General features: G+C 41.9%; 1 protein-coding gene across 41 annotated transcripts in view; it reads left to right on the plus strand.

Moving 5' to 3' along the window:
• Window positions 1–19,411, plus strand: part of LOC107313850 (uncharacterized) — a 118,186-nt gene that overhangs the window by 27,949 nt on the left and 70,826 nt on the right. For 29 of the 41 annotated variants that reach the window (XR_014946039.1, XR_014946038.1, XR_014946036.1 and 26 more), the window contains one exon: window positions 1,427–1,548. The exons of 11 other annotated variants lie outside the window; for them this stretch is intronic. Coding sequence is in view for 19 of the 30 variants with exons in the window: in XM_085547466.1 (XP_085403592.1) it covers window positions 1,427–1,548 (122 nt within the window). In the remaining 11 variants the exon portion in view is untranslated. Of the gene's footprint in view, window positions 1–1,426; window positions 1,549–6,039; window positions 6,941–19,411 lie in introns of those variants that run through there. One more of the 41 variants, XM_085547484.1, reaches the window with a different exon arrangement.

The raw sequence follows: 19,411 nt of genomic DNA on the forward strand, positions 1-19,411 counted from the left end.
CCCAGGTGCGTGAAATTAAGCAGATCTGAAGTTGGCAGGATTGGAGCCTTGATGTTTCTAGAGGAGGCTCACAATGTGAATCCAGAGAGCAATAGCTGCCCTATAACCACGCAAGTGAAGTAGTTGTTTACGTATGTATCTTGTCAGTTTGATGTGCTGGTTTCTGACTCTTGTCAAGTGTAAATGGGAATACTCCCACTGAAGTTTCTATTTTTTTTTTACCTAATATACTGATGCACATGTTAGACTTGCACCAGCCTGTAAGCAAATACAACAGTGTATAAGCAGCTCTAATAAGCAGCATCTTTTTGCACGCCTGGAAAGTCTCTAAGACTCATTAAGCAGTCCGCAAAACAGACACATTTGTCAACCATTAAACTGAAAATACTGAGAGAGGACCTGTGTATGGCTTGGATTTGTGAGGGAGTGCATTACCCAAGGAACAGCCACAGACTGCTTAGCAGTTGGGTATGAGTTAAAGCAGGAACTGGAGTGAGAGGAACTATTCTAAACAAATCAGCTCTATTAATACTCTGAAAGTACATTTAAAAGCAGCAGCACGTACAGCCATCTTTGACTCCTCCAGAAGGAAGTTGCTGTTTGTAGCAGAGCTGCTGTTGCTTTAATTTGACACTCAATATGTGTTTTCCCCACAGTATTAGATATCTTGGGCTCTATCCAGGACACATTTGGGAATTAACTGAGCCCTATAGTCCCTACGCAATGATGAAATTTACTATTTAGATTGACGTGTATCTTTGGTGACTCAAATAAACATGAAGAACACTAATTAGGGCTGCTTTTAGTGTGCATTCACACAGCCTGATATGAAGCTGCTGTGTCCTGCTGGTTCAGCTGGGGCCATGGGGGGTGAGACAGGCCTGGAAAACAAAGCAGGTCAGGTTGGATGGGGCTCTGAGCACCTGATGGAGCTGTAGATGTTCCTGTTCATTTCAGGGGAGTTGGACTAAATGGCCTTCAAGGGTTCCTTTCAACTCAAGTAGTTCTATGATTCTATGCAGCCCTCCAGGTACACTGAAATGAAACACCCTGGCCTGTCGGTTCCAAAATCACAACGGCTTTCCATTTCTACAGCTTCATAATGCTAAGACCTTGTTATCTCAGAAAGGAAGGATTCTGGGGAGGCACATTCTGGGACTTAGGTAAAACACAAAAAATGCTCAGCCAGTGGAGACAGAATGTATCAGTGCAATTCCAAGAGTGTTGTAAATTATTTGGAATCCAGTGCCAATAAGAAAAGTTACCTGGTGCGATCAAGTCAGGTTTTAGCAGATTCACTCTTATTTTCACCTGGACACAGGAAGTCATTGATGTCCTACTCGTATTGGGATGGTGATTAGCTTTTCTTGGTGTCATAACTGGACGGGTGTTGAGATCAACTCTTTGTCTGATTTGTTTTGGGTAGGGTGACAGGAACTGGGGCTGGACTCCCCTTCATTCCGCAGATATTTCCGCCCATTGCTGCTACAGGAGAACATATGGATTTTCTTGCAGGAGGTGCAGTGTTGTGCATCATGAAAGGAACAGGTAAGGCTCTGACCACCTCCTGTTATATCTGTATGTTATCTTCATCTTCAAATGTGCATGACCTTCTTTTTGTCAGGGACTGGTGGGATAGACTCAACACTCCCTGTGCTTCTGTTCAGGTTATCCTTACCACGCAATTGCTTTTGCTTTTTCTGACAGATGTTTTTGCCAAAGAAGCTTTAATTTTACCAAGGCCACATTGATTCACTGTAGACCTTCTAGAGGTGGTTTTGGGAGGTGCCAGTTCCTGTGTTCAGCAGGAAGCGGGGAGAACAGACCACTTCCTTTTTAAACTTGCCACAGTGGTTCTGCAAATGCAAATGCTCATCTCTGCTAAGGAATAAGACTAAATAAGGCTCTAACTGACTCTAAGGTGACCAACAGACTTCGAAATGGAGGGCAGATTGCCATGACTTCCTCTCACTAACAGGGGGATGAGATGTTTCTGTAGTGCCCCGTTTACCTTCCTATGAGTGCTGGTGGAAATGAGGAATGGGAAAGAAAGAGCCCACAATTTCCCACCCATTGCTGTCACAGCATGTCAGATACATAGGATGTGGATGAGAGAGTTTCATCTGTCATATCCTGGTATGGCCTAAATTTGGAGGACAGCCCTACCTGTGGGTGATGTAGATGCTATGTTACTGATGAAGACTTTTGCCGCCCCAGTTTGAGCAAGTTTCCACATCCTGGAACGTTTGTTTAGCATGGATGGAAAGAAGGAGCTGCATTCATGGGTGGTAAGTGCTTGAGCCAGGCTACAAAACCCATGGTAGAAGAGCCACCTCTACCCTCTTTGGATAGCTAGAGGGTAGGATAAGGATAGGAGAGTCCCAGAAGAATCATTTTAAAAAAGAGAATGAGGTCACATTACTGAGGATGAGATCAAGGAATAAAATAAGCATGTAGGGCAGAAAGGTTGCTGTGCTAAATGAATTACAACCACTGAGGAGTGTTAGGAAACAAGGAGAAAGGTGCTATAAATACAGTAAAGACAGCAGCGGGCATAAACCCATTACCTAATGAGGAACAGGAGAGGTACAGATGACCTAGAGAAGACCGACATATTTAATGACTTTTGGCTTTAATTTTTTTTTCAACAAAAAAGAAGAAGAAGAAGAAAAGATTTCTTTGTGATTCTTTTGTGTTTTGTATGACACAAGACTAAAGAAGAAAACAACAGGCAAGGAAGAACATGCTTAAACTGAATATATTCCACAGAGTACAAAGAAAGACTGGGTGCACGAGTGCAGATAATATCTCTGTCTTCAGAGAACAGAGAAGGGTGTAACTGGGGTTATGTAGGGCAGTCATCCTCAGCACCCTATGGCAAAGGCAATGAAATAAAGAAGAAATATATATATGTGTGTGTGTTTGTGTGTGTACCTACCTGGAGGTCAATATGGTGATAACCCACCTGAATTTACCACAGAGTGACTATAAGCATTATGCATCCCGCTTTGCATCAGAGAACAATGAGGTTTTGTCTCCTCTGCCTGTAAACAGCTTGAGTCCTGGGCTGCCCTGTGCTATGTATGTGTCTGCAACCAGGACCATCATTAGATCCTTAGATGTGCCCAACTGCATCTGGAGATGAGCATCCCCATGTAGAAAGTGCTGGATGCACCCACACGAAGGACCCTGTTGTGGGGTGCTTCTGATCTGCTACAAGCTGTGCAAGGGAGTAGCAGAGGACAGCTAGGTTGGATTTGTCTTGTTTTCAAGCATGGTGATTTTTCAAAATCCTGAAAAAACAAAGGAATGCTGAAAGCCACAGCTGATTTGGTGAGTGGCACTTTGTAGGCAATATGAAGGGAGAAGGAACAAGGGAGAGAGGTAGCTCTGATAATAAAGGAAATAATAAAGGAAAAGGACATGTGCTTTAGAATTCCCACCTGCAATCCTAGTCCTTTCTCCACCTGTGCTACTAATGCTACCATCAGCCTTCCATTCAGATCTTACAAATATTTGAAACGTTCTCAGATTTTATACCAGAGACGTGGTGCTGTTCAGAGATTATGCACCACAGAAAGACAAGATTCTACTCATTGAATCCTATGTAGAATTGAAGTGCTCATGACACACTGTGCACATGACAGCATATATGAGTTTCACATGTCGTAAAAGCTTTGGTGTACTGATCACAACCTGATGTATTCAGCTTATGGGCTGGTGTTCCTTTACTGTTTATGTGGTCTATGAAAGGGAAAAGAAAGAGGCAAGCCTCCAAGGGCAGTGACCCTTTCTTTCTTTAAACCTGAACAGAAGGAGGGTCTTCACTTCCAAGAACTCATTTTTTTCTTTCTTCTTGCCACACAATAAGGGCTGCAAAAGAATGGGTCCTTGGATCTAACAAGGCTGATCATCAAGGAGAGCTCTGTGCTTTCTGAATCTCAGGGCTGTGAAAAAGATTTAGTGCTTCATTGAGCCAACCAGAAGTTATGAAAGCCCAATTTAAAGGCTGATTTTAAAACTAATTCTGCAGAGATGCTTTCTGCTCTTCCTGAACCAGCAGTGCACAAACCAAACTGTGCATTCATCTCCTGAGGATCCAAATAGTGCCCAATATTTCCTATACGATTGCAGCAGATGCCTTCAGCAGTCCGTGGCGGGCCCAAGGTTAATGTTTAACATTGAAGGGAGGAGAAACACAATGGCACTAAATTATGGTCATTATAATAGTAGGGTTAAAACCGGTGTTGCTGCAGAGAGGTCCTGCTGGGAATTATTCTCTCAGGAGGATGCTAAGTAGAACAGCCTGCCGGAAAGGACAGCATTAAGAAATATAAATAACTGCATACAGGAGGACAGGATGTGCTTCATAGGAAAAAGCAGTGGAAAGGTAGGATGTAAAACTGGCGTGCGAATAAATTCCATTAGGCTCAGTGATTGTATTTATTAGTTTTAATTTTAAAAGTTTACCTTCTGTCAAAACCCCAGTTCCTATTGATTCCCCTGGAAGAAACAAGATGACATGGGTTAACATCAGGCTATAGCAGTGTCTGTCCTTTGGTCTGTCCACCGCCAGTGAAAATGGACACTGCAGTGGGTTGCCAAGTATGTTGCAAGCCACAACAAAATGATGTAGCATTGGTACTAACACTGCAGGAAGATGGCCAGTAGATTGGGCCCTCTTTGGTGTGGGCCATGCTTGGTGGTGGCCCACTGTCATAGGATTGATGTCCCCCAAATACTCTGCTCTTTGTATTTTTCTTCTGTTTAGCTATACCTCACCACCTAGAGAGTTGGTGTAGTCATCAGCCCTGGAGGTTTTCAAGGAAAGGATAGATATCAAACTGAGTTACATGGTTTAGTGGGCGTGGTGATGATGAGTTGATGGTTGGACTAAATGATCTTAATGGTCTCCTGCGACCTTAATGATTCTATGATTCTGTAATTAGAATCACTCAGGTTGGAAAAGACCTTAAGATCATCGAGTCCAACCACAGCCTAACTTCATAATCACCACAAAAGCCTACTTCATAAGTCTCATCTTCCCACTTCCATGTGGTGTTTCTGACTTCACTCCATTAAAGGGAAAGGATGAAGCTGATCCTACATAGGAGCCATTTCCACTCTGATGCTTGGTGTCCACTGACCCCAAAAGCTAAGGGCAGGAGCCCTGGTTTCACATCCTTCTAGGCCCTCTTAACAGCACAGCTCTTCCCATTGCTACTTGCATAGAGATGAAGCAAAGCAGGGGGTCTATAGGAGCTGTCAGCACTGTATATACATAGACACTAATGATGTCAGATGGGCATTGGGAAGCAGTTTTGGTGGAGGCTGCAATAACACACACCACCTCAGAGAGGTCAGTGGTACATGGGGCTTGACCTCACATTCCTTGTGCATCCCCAACCCCCACTGAAATCAATCAGACCTATTCTGTGGCACCATTAACTTAGAAGATTTATGTTCTTTGGGCAGTGGGAGGAGAACTTGATTTCATTTCCAGCATAGTTTTGCTTTCCTACCCACACTCATGTTAATGCCAACAGACATGTATTCAGCTCAAGTAGCCAGGGAAACAGCGGAACCCTGACTCTGTTCCCAAGCAGATGTGAACCACTGGCTTATCATTTAACTAAGTTGTTGACAACTAATGGTCTAATTGGGGAGCAATTGATTTTGGATGACATTTTAAAACTGCAAACTCAGCTTAACAATTTATAACTCTACCGATGGTTTATTGCTTTGGCAGAATTAAATGGATTGATTGGTCATAAACTTTCATTGGTTTCTTGTTACCATGAACCATGTTTAATGCCTTCTATTGATCTCTCGTTTTCTGAAAATATAAGCTTTCTTCAAAACAGAAAGTTCTACAGTCTGGATGTTATAAAGAAAGGTGTTCTGAAGTGCACACATGCCATTACAGTTACAAGAAATGCTGGTTCTCATTACTCTGAACCTATTTTTGAATAATACTATTTTGGATTGTACTAAATTTATGCAGTTTATTGAGCTGAGTACTCTTCATTCCTCTTGCAGCAGGAACAACAAGCATTTAGCACTGGATGAGCATGAGCTTGCACTTTTAATCCAAGAGTTATTTGGAGGGAGTTGAATCTGCCTGAAAGACATGAAACAAGGGTGTGAGCGTGAGAACTGACTGTCATGTGAGAGGTGCAGAGAGGCATCCCAGCACAGCCCGTGGTGTAAATCCCCATTTCCTCAACACAGACAGATGCAAAGGCAGCCTGTCTTCCCATTGATTTAAGTGCACTTCCAACTAAGCCCTTTATTTTAGAAAAGGTGGGATTTTTGGCAACAGGAAGAAGAGCCAAAAGACGAGTCTTCTCTGTGACTGAAGAAAGTCATCCAGCTTTGTTTCACGAGCTCTTCGCTTCTGCAGAATAAGGACAATAAAACCTGGCTGCTTCAACATGTTGTGAGGATTAATGGATTAAGCAGGTTTGATCCTGCATAAATTGAAGGTGGTTGTTTGCCAAGTGTGTTGAACATGGCAACTTGATGTGTTAGTAAATATCCAGTAATTAATTCTTAATTATCATTCTGAATGGTGAGGTTCCTTAAGGGATCTCCTAGGATTCACCCCACAGTCCCTGAGGCTGAGCACATAAAGAGGAGCAGAACAGATGCAATCCATCCATTTTGTTGAAAACAGTTGACACTACAGACCTTTGACTGTGCAAAATCATCTTCACAGCTTTGCATCAGTTGTAAAGTCTCTAGCAAAGGACCTTGGGGTGTTTGTTTCCTGTTTCAGAGCATCTCTTAGACAGGTGGTTGGGTCCTTCCTCAGTGGCTCCCAACACAACTACAAAGTAGTCATCTGCCCAGAGCAACCCAGTGGGATACAGGAAGGGAAGAAGGGAATGTCACCCACCACAATTCAGCAAGGCTGTGTGTCACAGCATGAGACTTTATATGCTGAAACACAAAGGCACAACATGAGGAGAAATGAGGCAGATTAGGAAGGAAATGGGCTGGATATGAGGTTGAAGATTAGGAGAAACTTCTGAGTCACTGTCCCTGGAGCTGTTCAAGATCTGGCATTGAGGGACATGGTTAGAGGTGAAATATTGGTGGTAGGTGGATGCCTGGACTAGATGATTTTGAAGGTTGTTTCCAGCCTTCATGATTCTATGATTCTATGGACTAACTCAGAGCCAACATGGCCTTCTGTCATTGAGAATGCATTGGAAGGAATGCTGTGAAAAATGTGCCTCTATATAACATCTTTCCTGGCAAATCCTGTTCCAGTAGTAACTCCAGAATGCCAATTTCCTGGGAGCTTTATCTCAAGTCACAATCAGCTCCAGTATCTGCTACAAAGCCCAAAATCAAAGCACCTTCCAAAGCACTAAGTTATTCAGAAGCACACCAGATGTTCACTGCAATACAGAACTGTATCAAACAGAGCATGGCAGGCCAACAATAACGGGAATAAGTTGTATAGCTGTCCCAAGTTTCTGTGTATTTTCATTTTAAAGTGCCTGGCATCACTGAGGCAGGATATTTAGGCTGAACAATTATACAACTCGAGTGCAAAAGCAAGAGGGCCTGCTAAAGTGAGGGCTTTGATTTGAAGTTTATTAGAAAAAGAGACAAGTGTATAGGATCTAAGGATACGCTCTTGAAAAATTGGTATAGTGTGGTGAGCACATGAGAAGAAACAGTAAAATTAATGAGGCTTTACAGAGATCTCAGCAAATCCTGTATTATCTTGTTTTAGAAGGCATTTTTTTCTCAGGAAGAGAGAGAATATTTACACAATTATGTGTCTTTCTAGTTTGGATACAGAGTGTAATCCTAGCCACCAGTTCAGGAAAAAAAAGAAGAAAAAGGAAGGCAAAAGGGACAGAGAAGAATGGAACAACTTCCATGCATAAGCTGTGATCTTTCAGCTTAGAAGGGAGATGACTGAAGGTAGTACAGAAAGGACATAGAAAACTTGAGCAGTGAAGAGAAGGTGAATACAACCCAAAAACTCAAGGGCACTCAGCCAAACTGTCAGGTTTTAAAATAAATTATACCAAAGCACTAATTTTTCGCCCAGTGGAATTGTTGAAATCTTTGCTAGGGATGATATGAAGGCCAAAAATGGGTTCAAAAAGGCATTTTCAAGGATGAAGAGTCCATAAATGGTTATTAAATGTAATGTTCTTCATCTGTGTAAATCCCTGGATGACTGCTGGTTGGGAGGGTACATCATAGAAATACTTTACCCTGCATGTGCTGTATGTTCTTCCTATAAGACACTGATACTGATGAACTTAGGGCCAAGTGAGGCACTGCCCTGGCTTATGTTGGTCTCCTTTAGTCTTGTTCCATATTTTTGCCAGAATTTTCTGTGCAGAGATAGAAATGAATAACTGTATGTAGTTTAATCTAAAAATATCATAATACTTCTTGAAATAAAATTTTAACTACTTTAGACCAACTTCTGCTGCATCCAGATGTTTAGGATTGATTTCAAATCTTCAGCAGAATCTGGGCTCCTGTATCTCATTGGCAGTGCCCTTCTTTGCCTTCTAAAGAGATGTGCAAAATTAAGATCCCTTTAAAGGATATTCTTGATAGAACTGAATGTTATTGTAGCAATGTGTCTGAGCTATGACCTGTTGTTACCTGGAGGATTTTCACGTGCGCTGTTCCATTCTGCTGCTGTTTCCTTGGGATTATAAACCACAAAGTCCAACTCAAAACACCTACTTACCTCTTTTTCTGGAGATCTGAAAGCTTTAATGAATGAGACAGACCCTTGTCTTGTGCAACTGGATCTCCATCGCATGCAGGAAAGTTACAGCACTTTATAAAGTGTTTCCAGGTACCTACGTTCATGACTTTTTGCATTCACCTCAAGCATTTCCTGAAGTTCCTGTGTGCAAATGTAGGCAACATCTGTTGCAAAAATGGTGTTAAACAGCTTTGGTTTAACATATTTACCAATGGAAACCTGCTTTTGCATGGTGGAATCTTCTGCCGATTATCTTAAGTGAGATGAGAGGTGGCCTCTCTTCTACTGTTTCATTCATTTTAATTAATTCTATGATTCTATGATTTGTTCTCTGACCCTTTGAAGTTATACTTCTTTATCTTTCCCAGAGTTACATTCTCCTGTAGCTGGTTCTGATATTCAAGGCACTTGCAAAGCTTTTTCCTTTTCCTTCCCTTTACTGACATATTCTAGATAGACTGTTGAAACCAAGGCTCTTTGAAGCGAAGGATTTAGCAAGGTTCAGATAGGAATAGGACATTTTAAATTGATAGTAAGTACACAGGGAACTATAATTCTAAAGCTAACAAAACTGGAGATTTGGAAATATTATCAAAACTCATTCTTCAGGTTTTAAGTCTTTAAGTATAAAGATTTAGGATGAAATTGTCCTGGCAGGGAGATTATCCCACAGCTGCATGGATTTCTGATGCTGGCTTATATGTTAAAATATGTCTTGCATGCATGGATGTACATTAGGATTGATCCAGGGTGTCCCTGTTGGCTACTGCTGGATTCACTATTTTAAGTCTCTCTGTAGGAGCTTGTGGAAAATCACAGTGGGGCTTCCTTCTAATTTGAGACAGGCCTCTCTTCTTAAGGAAATGCTTCAAGATTTTGTAGTTGGGGTTTAATCTTTTTTACATCTTTCAAGGTTACTAAATCTCTGCTAGAACAGACACAAGACAATTTATTACAGTGTGGTCTAAGTAAAAACCTTTCTTACCTGGAGTCGTAATAGAACTTGATTATCTTTTGTAAAAGCCAGTACAAGCTGGTCAGAGGTAGTTAAAACTGAGATCCAAGCACTAGATAGTGTTAGCCTGTATAGGATAAGGGGCAGTGCGAGTGAAAGATCAAACACTATTTTTTTTCATGTTAGGAAACCTCCTTTTTATGCAGCTCTTCCTTAACGATGCTTACCCTTTCTTTCTCACATTTCAAAAGAAACGATGATTAACAAGGTTTACTGCAGAATCTCCATCACTGCGGGTTTTAAAGAACAGAGATAGATACAATTTTTACACATTTTAATAAAATATTCAGTAGAATAAGAGGTGACGTGGTAAAGGTGTGGATAACTTGTGTTTCTGATATTTTCTTGAATTAACTGTGTAATCCTAAGGGAGATCAGTGCAATCTCTGTGCCTCACCTCCTTAGCCATCAGGTGAGTGACCTCGCTGAAGTTTCAGTCCTCCTATCTCTGTGTGGAGGTATTTACTGTGTACAGGCCTCGCTGCCAAGGCTTCTGGCACATGCTAAAAAGGTTGTTTGGGACTTTCATCTCAGTAATAGATTCTCTGCTTCTTTGCTAAAGCTCTGAAATTGCTGCCAACAACTCAGAAACCATCCCAGCACAGGGAAGATTTGCTGGGAAGGGAGGAAAAGGGAGGATGAAAAGGGAAAATATATATATATTTTTTTTAAAAAGCTCATAAAATGAGTTGTCTCTGGAGGATTTCTCTTCAAAATCCCATTTCACTGTACTGTACCTACTTTTCCGGTGTAGGAGCATTTAGTGTTTCATTCAAGTTTGTAAAAATCTTCCCAATCACTGGATTTCACAACAAGCTTCTGTCAGTGTTCTCTCTACATTTCCTCCATCAGCAGCAGATGTTGCAGTAAGTTTTGTTAGACTGCAGTTCCATGACTGGGGCCATGATCCTAAACTGGTAAAACGTTACTATTAGTTTGCAGTTGCTTGATTAGTGACAGATCCTAAGCTGGCAAAATGTCCCTTAGGATGCCATCTGGCAGTGTTCACCACTGAGCACCCTGCTGGCTCCATCCCACATTGGGGCTGCACTGGAGAGAAGCAGCTCCACTTTGTACAGATGCAGCAGTGGGCTTTTTAGGTTCTCATAGAATGGCAATAGAAAAATGTGTATAAAAACAAGAGGTTTCCAGCAGATCAGGGGTGTCCTAGGGTGAAACACCTTGGGCAGCCCATAAGCTCCATCCTGAACACTGAACCCTTTTTTGCTGAGGCTCATCTGCTGTGGCAAACAGGAATGAGCATTTTCTGGTGGAAAGGATTTCACTGAGAAATTCCTGATCTATAATCATAATTTCTGTTCTACTTTCTTAAAAAGCTGGGCAGATATATTTTTTTTTTTTAATGTAGGTAAGATTTCATATTTACACGGCCACCATCATCAAGTTATTTGCATTTTAGGCTGTGTAAAGGCCTCATTCATCTTTGACTTGAAAAGTTCCTTGCTTCTATTCACTGAATTTTGCCCAGGCAGAGATTATGGTGCCACAGAACGGCTGCACACTGCTAGAAACCTTCCTGCTCAAGGCTGATGTAAGGCAAACACGCCTCATACTCATGCCCAAGGCCACCTCTCCAGCACTTGTGTGGCTGCATCACCATTCAGATGTAATAAACAAAACCCAAACATCTAACACCCATCCTGTTTGCAAAGAAAGGCTTAAAGTATACTCCAAATGACGAATTTACTCTCACTAAATTTGATCTGTTTCTTCATTGTTCAGGGTAGACTTGATCTTGGAGGCTTGGCGCCTATCATCTCTATATGGCCAATGCTGTCGGATGCCTGGTTAGTTTTCTTCTGCCTCCACTATTCTGTGTTCATTCCAAGCCTCATTTTAGAATCCCCGACCACTTGCTTTTATCTGAAACATGAACCCTCGTCAGGCTTCTCAGGACAATTTCCATGGGAAATATTTGTCTCACAATGGAGTCTTTTCCCATAGTTTTGGGAGCAGAGGGGCAATTTTTTTCTCATAAATGGGACTATGCACCATTGTGCATACTGTAAACCTCTGTCAGAGGCCTGAAGGAGGACTGGTTGCCTCCAGCTAACAATACCAGTGGGCTAATTGGTAGGAATAATTATCCCAAACACTGGAAAAACTCAATTAAAAACAAAATACACTAAAATATTGTTCCCAGATACCTTATCTTCATTATAAGAGACCACCCACATGAGTCCAGTCCTTGCCCTGTTACATAGAGGTATTATTATTATTAAAAATAGTGAATTTCAAGCAGGATGGGGAAGAAGGCAAATAGAAGCTTCGGGAGAGACACAAATCACACTGTCATTCTGCACTGAAGAGACAGTGCTTGAGGAGTAACAAGCCATTAGTGAAAGACAAGTGCCTGGACTCCTTTTTAAATAATAATAATAATGTGTGGTCCAAAGCCATTGTATTAAATGCAAATGGGGAGGGAAATTATATTCCATATACTCTACCCTGCATTGTAGTCCGGCAGACAGCTGGTTGTGGAACACAGCCTGAACCACCTCTCTGGCGGCACATGCCATCTTCACTGAGGTCAGTATTATTTCTTGTCCTGACAAAGATTCTCTGCTCAAAAGACTTTAATTTTTTTTGTCGGCTTCAAGCAACAGCGGGGGGTACGAGCGGGGCATTTTTCTCAAGTGATGAAGCCCGTTCCCACGGCTGCAGGAAGAAAGATGGAGGGAACAGAGGAGTCAGATATGTGGAGAGAGCCATGCTTTGGCAGAAAGATTTGGGTGATGGCGCAGAATTTATGTTTAAAGCAGATATATTGTTCAAGATCCAGGAGGCAACTTTCTCTGCAATATGTCTGCATTCAGCAGTTTGCTCTGAGATGCAGCAGGGGGATTATTTCTATAGTGTTTCATGCAGTGTGCAAGGAAAGAGGCATGATGCAACCCCATCTCATCCTCCTTTTGCTGGTCCAGCAGCATCCCTGACTCTGACCACCCTAGGAAAGCTGTTTGGGAGCATAGGGTATGAGCTCACTGCTGCTGCTTGGTCGTGCTGTTGTGCCTGGAGGCCCTGGCTGAGGTCAGAGCTCCCACTGGGCGCACTTATCTGCAGAGCTGCGGCCAGATGAAATCCAGCCCAAACAGCTAACTAGCTTGGACAGTCCTGGTATGGGAGAAAGGAAATGTTCCCTATTTACAGAGGGGGCATTTGCAGCACAGAGGTTTTCCCAGGAAAATCTCCTGCTTTCCCCTTCCCCCTCCCCTCCCCCTTCCCCTTTCTCTTCCCCTCTTCTCCCCTCCCTTGAGAAACAAGTGGGAATTCAAGAAGAAAATTCCTCCTGCATAAATTTGAGCTGGATCCACATTTTGTGTTGCAGATAGAGTACCTGTACTCATGTAATTGCCCTTGCACTGTGTCCAGAGATGATATATTGCTGCTTCAGTGTGGAACAGAGGTGTTGAAAGATGTTTTGCAGCTTAGAAACAGGGAAATTCTTCTCCTTTTCCTCCTCACATATATGCCATAATGTGAGCAAATATGGCCAAGTGTAACTATATGGCACAAGCTGAATCTGAAATCTGTCTGGTGTTCTTCCCTGGGACTGAATCTGACAAGGCCTTACTATTTCAGGAGTGCTAAAATGAAACAGTAATACACCACTGAGCTTCATCCAAGCCCCCTTTTAATATATGAACCATTTTCATCTCCTGCCTATGCCTCTTCCCATCCAAATATGGATGGAATAAACAAAATAAGCCCACAGACTTTGCTGCTCTGCTCAAAGCACGCAGCAGCTATCCAGAGCTCTCATGGAGAAAGCAAGGTATCTCACCTCTGTATAGAAACTTTTGTCTGTAGTTCTCAGCCTGCTTCATAAAGGAGAGAAGGGCTGTGTCACTCTTTTACTTATGTGGAAGTAAGATGATTAAAAAGTAAACTAAAATTCTCTGAATATTGACTTCAGGAAGGAAGGATATATGAAGCTCAATGGAGAGTATGAATATATGTATTCATATATGTACAGAGATGGGATCTTTAACAGACATGGCCTGGCTTCTCACGGAGTGAAGATGCTGCATCTTCACTTTCCTAGCTACTGCCTGTTCACCCAGAGACTTGGTTTCAGTAGGATGGTAGGAATGTCAGTGGGGTTCAACAACATCCCCATCCCTGTTGAACTCAGTGGGAAGCTTTCCAACCAGACCAGGAATTAGCTGCAAAACAACCCCCAGCTCACCCTGGAGACCATCACCAAAACTTCCAAACTTAGGGGAGCTTCTTGTTCCTTATTGACCCTTCTGTAGGACAGCTCTCCTGAGATCCAGGTGGATGGAGCCAGATGAGATGGTGACTTTACAGTGGAAGGACAAATATGTCCACAACAAGTAGCGGCTGATGAGTCTCATAAATAGGATGCAACAAGCGGCAATATTATATAGACATGCATTGTAGTCATTTTAGTTGGATGAGCTCATTCAGTACCATGAAGCAAAGTTTTATAATTGCCTGGCAGCCATTGTGAGTGTCTTTTAGAGTAAATGATATTAATGATGTTATTCAAAAATATGAATGCCGTCATATCACCGAGTCCCCCATGGCTCCAAAGAGCACATCTATTAATGAACTTACTTATGATTAAAACATGCTGAGCAAAACAATAGTTAATTGAGCAATGGAAAAAAAAAGTACAAAGGAAGATTTTATCTTCTATGAAAGCAGATTTATACAATTTAGTCTGTGACTAAAATTGACTCTGAGGTGCGTAGGATCATGTTTGCAATCAGAAAATGTCATCGCCTCTTGGACAGGACACAGGAACAGGACACTGCGGGCTTCTCGCCATCTAAATTAACTGCTGCACCACTGGCATGGAAGAGCTTCAGCACTTTTTGCCATGGTACTGTTGCAATATCTATGCCATCCCATCAGCTCTGACAAGCCCATGGAGGGCTACTGAACCTAAAGGTCTGAGACAAAGCGTGCAGAATTTCAAATGTCTTAGGTAACATCCACAGAGAGTAATCCAGGGGGTGGCTAACTGAAGGCAAATCAGGGTGTTGTAGGGCATTTGTGGGTCAGGATAAGCACTGGTGTGCCTCCATACACAGAATCACACAGAATGACCCGGGTTGGAAGGGACCTCAAGGATCATGTAGTTCCAACCCCCCTGCCTGGCAGGGCCACCAAACATACACATTTACTAGATCCATGGAGGAAGGCAGGGAGCCTTGGCCTGTGTGGTCAGAGCCCTTCAGAGCCCAGCTGGGGTCTGGTCCCAAAGAGCTCATGGCTGTGACTCTGGGTCCTGAGGGACCTGCTGCAGGGTTGCCATTAAGTGTCTGAGGTTGGGAAAAGCATCTTGGAGGCAAAGTCCTTGCTGGTGTCCCCATGATGAGAAGGATACCTGTTTCCACGTGAACTTGCACTGTTGGATTACAGTACTTGGAGTGATCCAGAATTTGTTTGGATTTGGATCTATTATTCTGTTCTACACTTTATGGTGCTATGCATGTAAAGGGTGCAGCCAGGGCTTTGTAACAGACCCCCCTAGTCTCATTAGATGAAGCTGTGAGGTTGTTAGGTGGCCTGAGGTTATGCAACCTGCTTTTCTAGGCAAGAATTTTTCTGGGATCTTTCAGCTCTTTTTGTGAGTAACAGCCTGGCAAGATCTCCACTTCAACTAGGTACCTGAATAAGCAGTTGAAGATTTCATTGAAAACTTCTGAAATCTTCAGACCTGTCCTAACCTGCAGCTTCTCAAGTGGTTTCTATTATTTCAAGAGCCATGCGGCTGTACTGAAAGTTTTATTTCACTTCCTCAGGCTTAATTCCCAAAAGTCAGCAGAGACACCTTGATCAAAGCCTACCTCTGGCCTCTGGGAACCTATTGCTGGGGTGTGTAGCCCTCTGCCTTGCCCAGCCCCAGGGCCAGAGGTGTGATGTCTGTGTCTTGGGGTGTCCTTCTCTGCAGTGGGAACAGTGTTTCTTGGGAATGGAGCAGGAATGCTTGTCCCCACGCTTTTGCTGGCTCTGTCTCTGCCATCAGCCCTCAACTGAGCATGTGTTTCAGCCCTGCTTTGGCACCATGGGGGGGCATCTTGCAATGGGGCAGTCAATGTGATCTCATCCTGGACATGATCATTTTCCTCCTGCTGGAAAAAGAACGCCTGGGCTATTAGAGAGAGGAAGCTCGCAGTGTCATGCAAGTTTATATCAAACAATTGTTGTACCAAAGGAGCTGGAAAAACAATTTTTTTAAAGCACCACTGTACCATTTCCTATTTATTTTTTTAAACAAAAGCTCAACATATTTCAGCTATAAAAATGCAGTGTATTAACTCTTGTTGCTTACAAACACACACAAAAAAAACCTCATGGAAGTTTAACCCCAGAATGCTGTATCCATAATCCCTCTTGTTTGATACTTAAAGTTGCGATTCAAAATAAGCTCTAATGAAAATTATGCAGCAGCCAAGGCAGGAAATAAAATACTTGCCCTACCCTTTCTATCTTGTTCCCCATGATTACAGCCTATTGAGTGTGCCATAAGGAAATGCATAATAGAATGAGATCAAATAATAAATGGAAGCAATACATCAGCCCTACACTCCTGTTACCCAAAACAACTTTCACCACCAATTTCAGTCCATAAGGCCAGGAACAGAACAGCACGTATTATTTATAAGGTAAAGGAAAAGATCTCAGTTGATTTTGCCACTGATCATATAACAGAGAATTTCCTAAAGGAAAGCTGGAGCCAAGAAGGCATTTAGGTTCCAGTCATATATCATAATGCTGTGGGGTTTTTTTTGGTTTTTTTTTTGGTCATTTATTTTAAAAATAAGTGTTTTATAGACCTCTGATGTTTTTGATAACTGGGGGCTGTGAAAAGCTCTGAGTTGGATGTGAGCTTTCTTACCTGTGGGGGGACTTAAGTCTAACATTTCTCTCAGAATTGGATAGAAATGAAACACAGTTGAAGGTTCTCACCATGACAAAGCTTGGACAAACCAAGCTTGCAGAAGTTTACACTCTGTACTGATTCCTCATGTACAAGAAGTGCTCTAAGTTGCCACAGAAAGGATCTGGGTTTAACTCCAAACTGTGTAGTGAAACACCAACTGCAAGGTTCTGTTTTGTTACTGCTTAATTTGCCATAGTATATGTCACCATAGGATATATTGGTAAAAAACTTAGAGGTGAATTGCATGGTTTAAAGAGTTACTTTTTTCAGATGTTTGCTGACACATCTTAAAACCAACCTTCATGAAAAACAAGACTAAAAAAAAATGACAAAAGTTTGTCTCTATGAAAATCATTCATTCATTTGTCAAACTGCTGTATTGTAGTGCAGCTTCAATGTTCATGACTGCTTATCCCTCATTATATTTTGCAATGTAAAGGTTGATGTGATGCACGGGATGAAACAACATTTTGTCTGTAAAAGGTTGAGCAAGAACTAAATAGCCTTAAATTACACTCATGGCAGAATAAATGTTTTGAGTTCTTTTGCAATCACAGTTTTGTTAAGCAGCAGAATTACTTTTGTTGAACTTGTAAACTTCCCAGCATTTTCAAGATAAGAACTATTCTGATGATCAGAAGAACCTGGCACTTACTTATAAGAAAATGAGGATCAAATGTTAACTTAAGCATTACTTATTGTTTTGTCATGGTAGACATTTGCATGGCTTTTCAGAGGATAAAATGAAGAGGATAAGATGCTGATGAAACATAATGTTAATAAGAATGATATAAATACATAAGCAGATAATTGTCTGGACAGTTGCATGGAGTTAAGAGGTTCAAGCAATTATCTGTGCTTATTGACTGGTCCATAAACATCTGCTTCTGCTGCTTGCTGGGCTTTACCAGCCAGATGCAAAACTGCTGAGAAACTGAGAATCATGAAGCTGCTGAAAGCTGTGAAAATGGGACTCAGCATGGGCTGACCAAGGAAGGCTTCACTGAGCCCTGACTCAGGGCTGAGGTCACCCTGTGAGGTTTCAAGGTGAAGGCCTTGAATATAAGGAAAAAGTTTCTTATGATAAGGGTGGTGAGGCACAGGTTACCCAGAGAGATGTTGACACATCCCTGGAGACACTCAAGATCAGGATGGATGGAGCTCTGAGCACCTGATGGAGCTGTAGCTGTCCCTGTTCATTGCAGGGGAGTTGGACAAGGTGGTTGCTCAGGGTCCCTTCTAACTCAAACGATTCTATAATTCTATGACCTAGTTGATTTTAGTTTCCAGTCCTGCCTTTGCTCAGAAATTTCCTTCTGCTGTCACCCTCTTTTAGAAAAAGTCACCTTGCTGTAGGTTCTCATTGGTGAGGGGGCTGTGGGTGCAACTGCTGAGGCACGCAATGATTGGTGGTCCTCTGCTGTGGGAGTTGTAGTGGATGAGCTCACAGGCCACCCACAAGAGGAGAAAACGATGCTAAAGTGAGTGGAAAAAATACAGAAGGAAGCAGGCAGGAAACAAACAAAAAGGAATACAGTAGAAAATGGATTTTGTGGTGTATTTAACCATGACTGGGGGGGACCCCTATGAAATGAAAGAAAATATTTGCTTGCCTGAAGGGTTAGTTTGTTTGGGTTTTTCTTTTTTTTTTTTTTTTCTTTTTTTTTTTTAAACTTTGCTTTAAAAAGAGCAGGAAAAGTCAAGAAAAAAATCAGTTTTCACATTAGGTGGTTACTCAGAAAGCCCAAGCTGAGAGAATCTCTACTGTTTCTCACCAAGAAACATGTGGCTCTCAGATTTGGTGCAGGTATCCCCTTGCAAGACCCATTTGGGTGAGCTACAATTTATCCTGATCTCTGAAGCTATGCAAGCAGATGGATTTTTATGGAAGAAGAATGTCCTGAATGAAAGCAGGATTAGCTTTGTGGAAAATCACCTGTGCTAAATACAAGTTTGGGTCAGTGACTGATTTAGTGGTAGTGGATGGAAGAAGCCAAACATCTGTTTCCCTCAATCCGTTTTAAATGTTTCCCTCATCCTTTCATCACACCAAGCTTACAAGTATTTCAAGATCAAAGCGTTCAGCTTCCTGAGCATTTCCTATATTTAGCAAATACCTGAATGAAACGATGACCTTTCACCATAAGAGATGATCTGGCAACTGAACTAAGATTCCTACATGTGCGCACAGCTTTCTTCCAGATACCCAGACTGGTCACAAGAGCCATGGTTACACATCCTTGTGGTGTAAAAGCCCCTCTATCAATCAGTTACGGACAGCACAAGGATGTCCTTTACTAAAGATACCACTGATCTGGGATGCGTAGGATTACAGGAAGGCAAGGCTTGGCTTTCCAACCCATACAAACTGCCAAGATTTTGATATTTTTTGACTTGAATCCCTCCTCTAGCATTTAAAGCACACTGGTTTAATCTTCTACTTTTATTATTTCTAAGAATCTCAATTAATTTGCGTATATCTGGTGGATACATGCTGCAGAATGTATATTCACACGTATTCTGTGTACTTACTGTATATTTTAGTAATCACAAGTTGCAGAAAGAAACAGTGTTAGAAAGTAGAGCTTCATTTTCTTCTTCCATCAGAAAGGTTAAAAAGGGGTATTCTAACAATCTTGAATCTGAAATTATTTCCAAAACATATTTTTTTTTTCAGTTTCATTGGAGAATTTCCCACCGGTTCTAT

This window comes from Coturnix japonica, chromosome 4, assembly GCF_054131305.1.
Source record: "Coturnix japonica strain WE chromosome 4, WE-NBRP24, whole genome shotgun sequence".
NCBI classification, from domain to species: domain Eukaryota; kingdom Metazoa; phylum Chordata; class Aves; order Galliformes; family Phasianidae; genus Coturnix; species Coturnix japonica.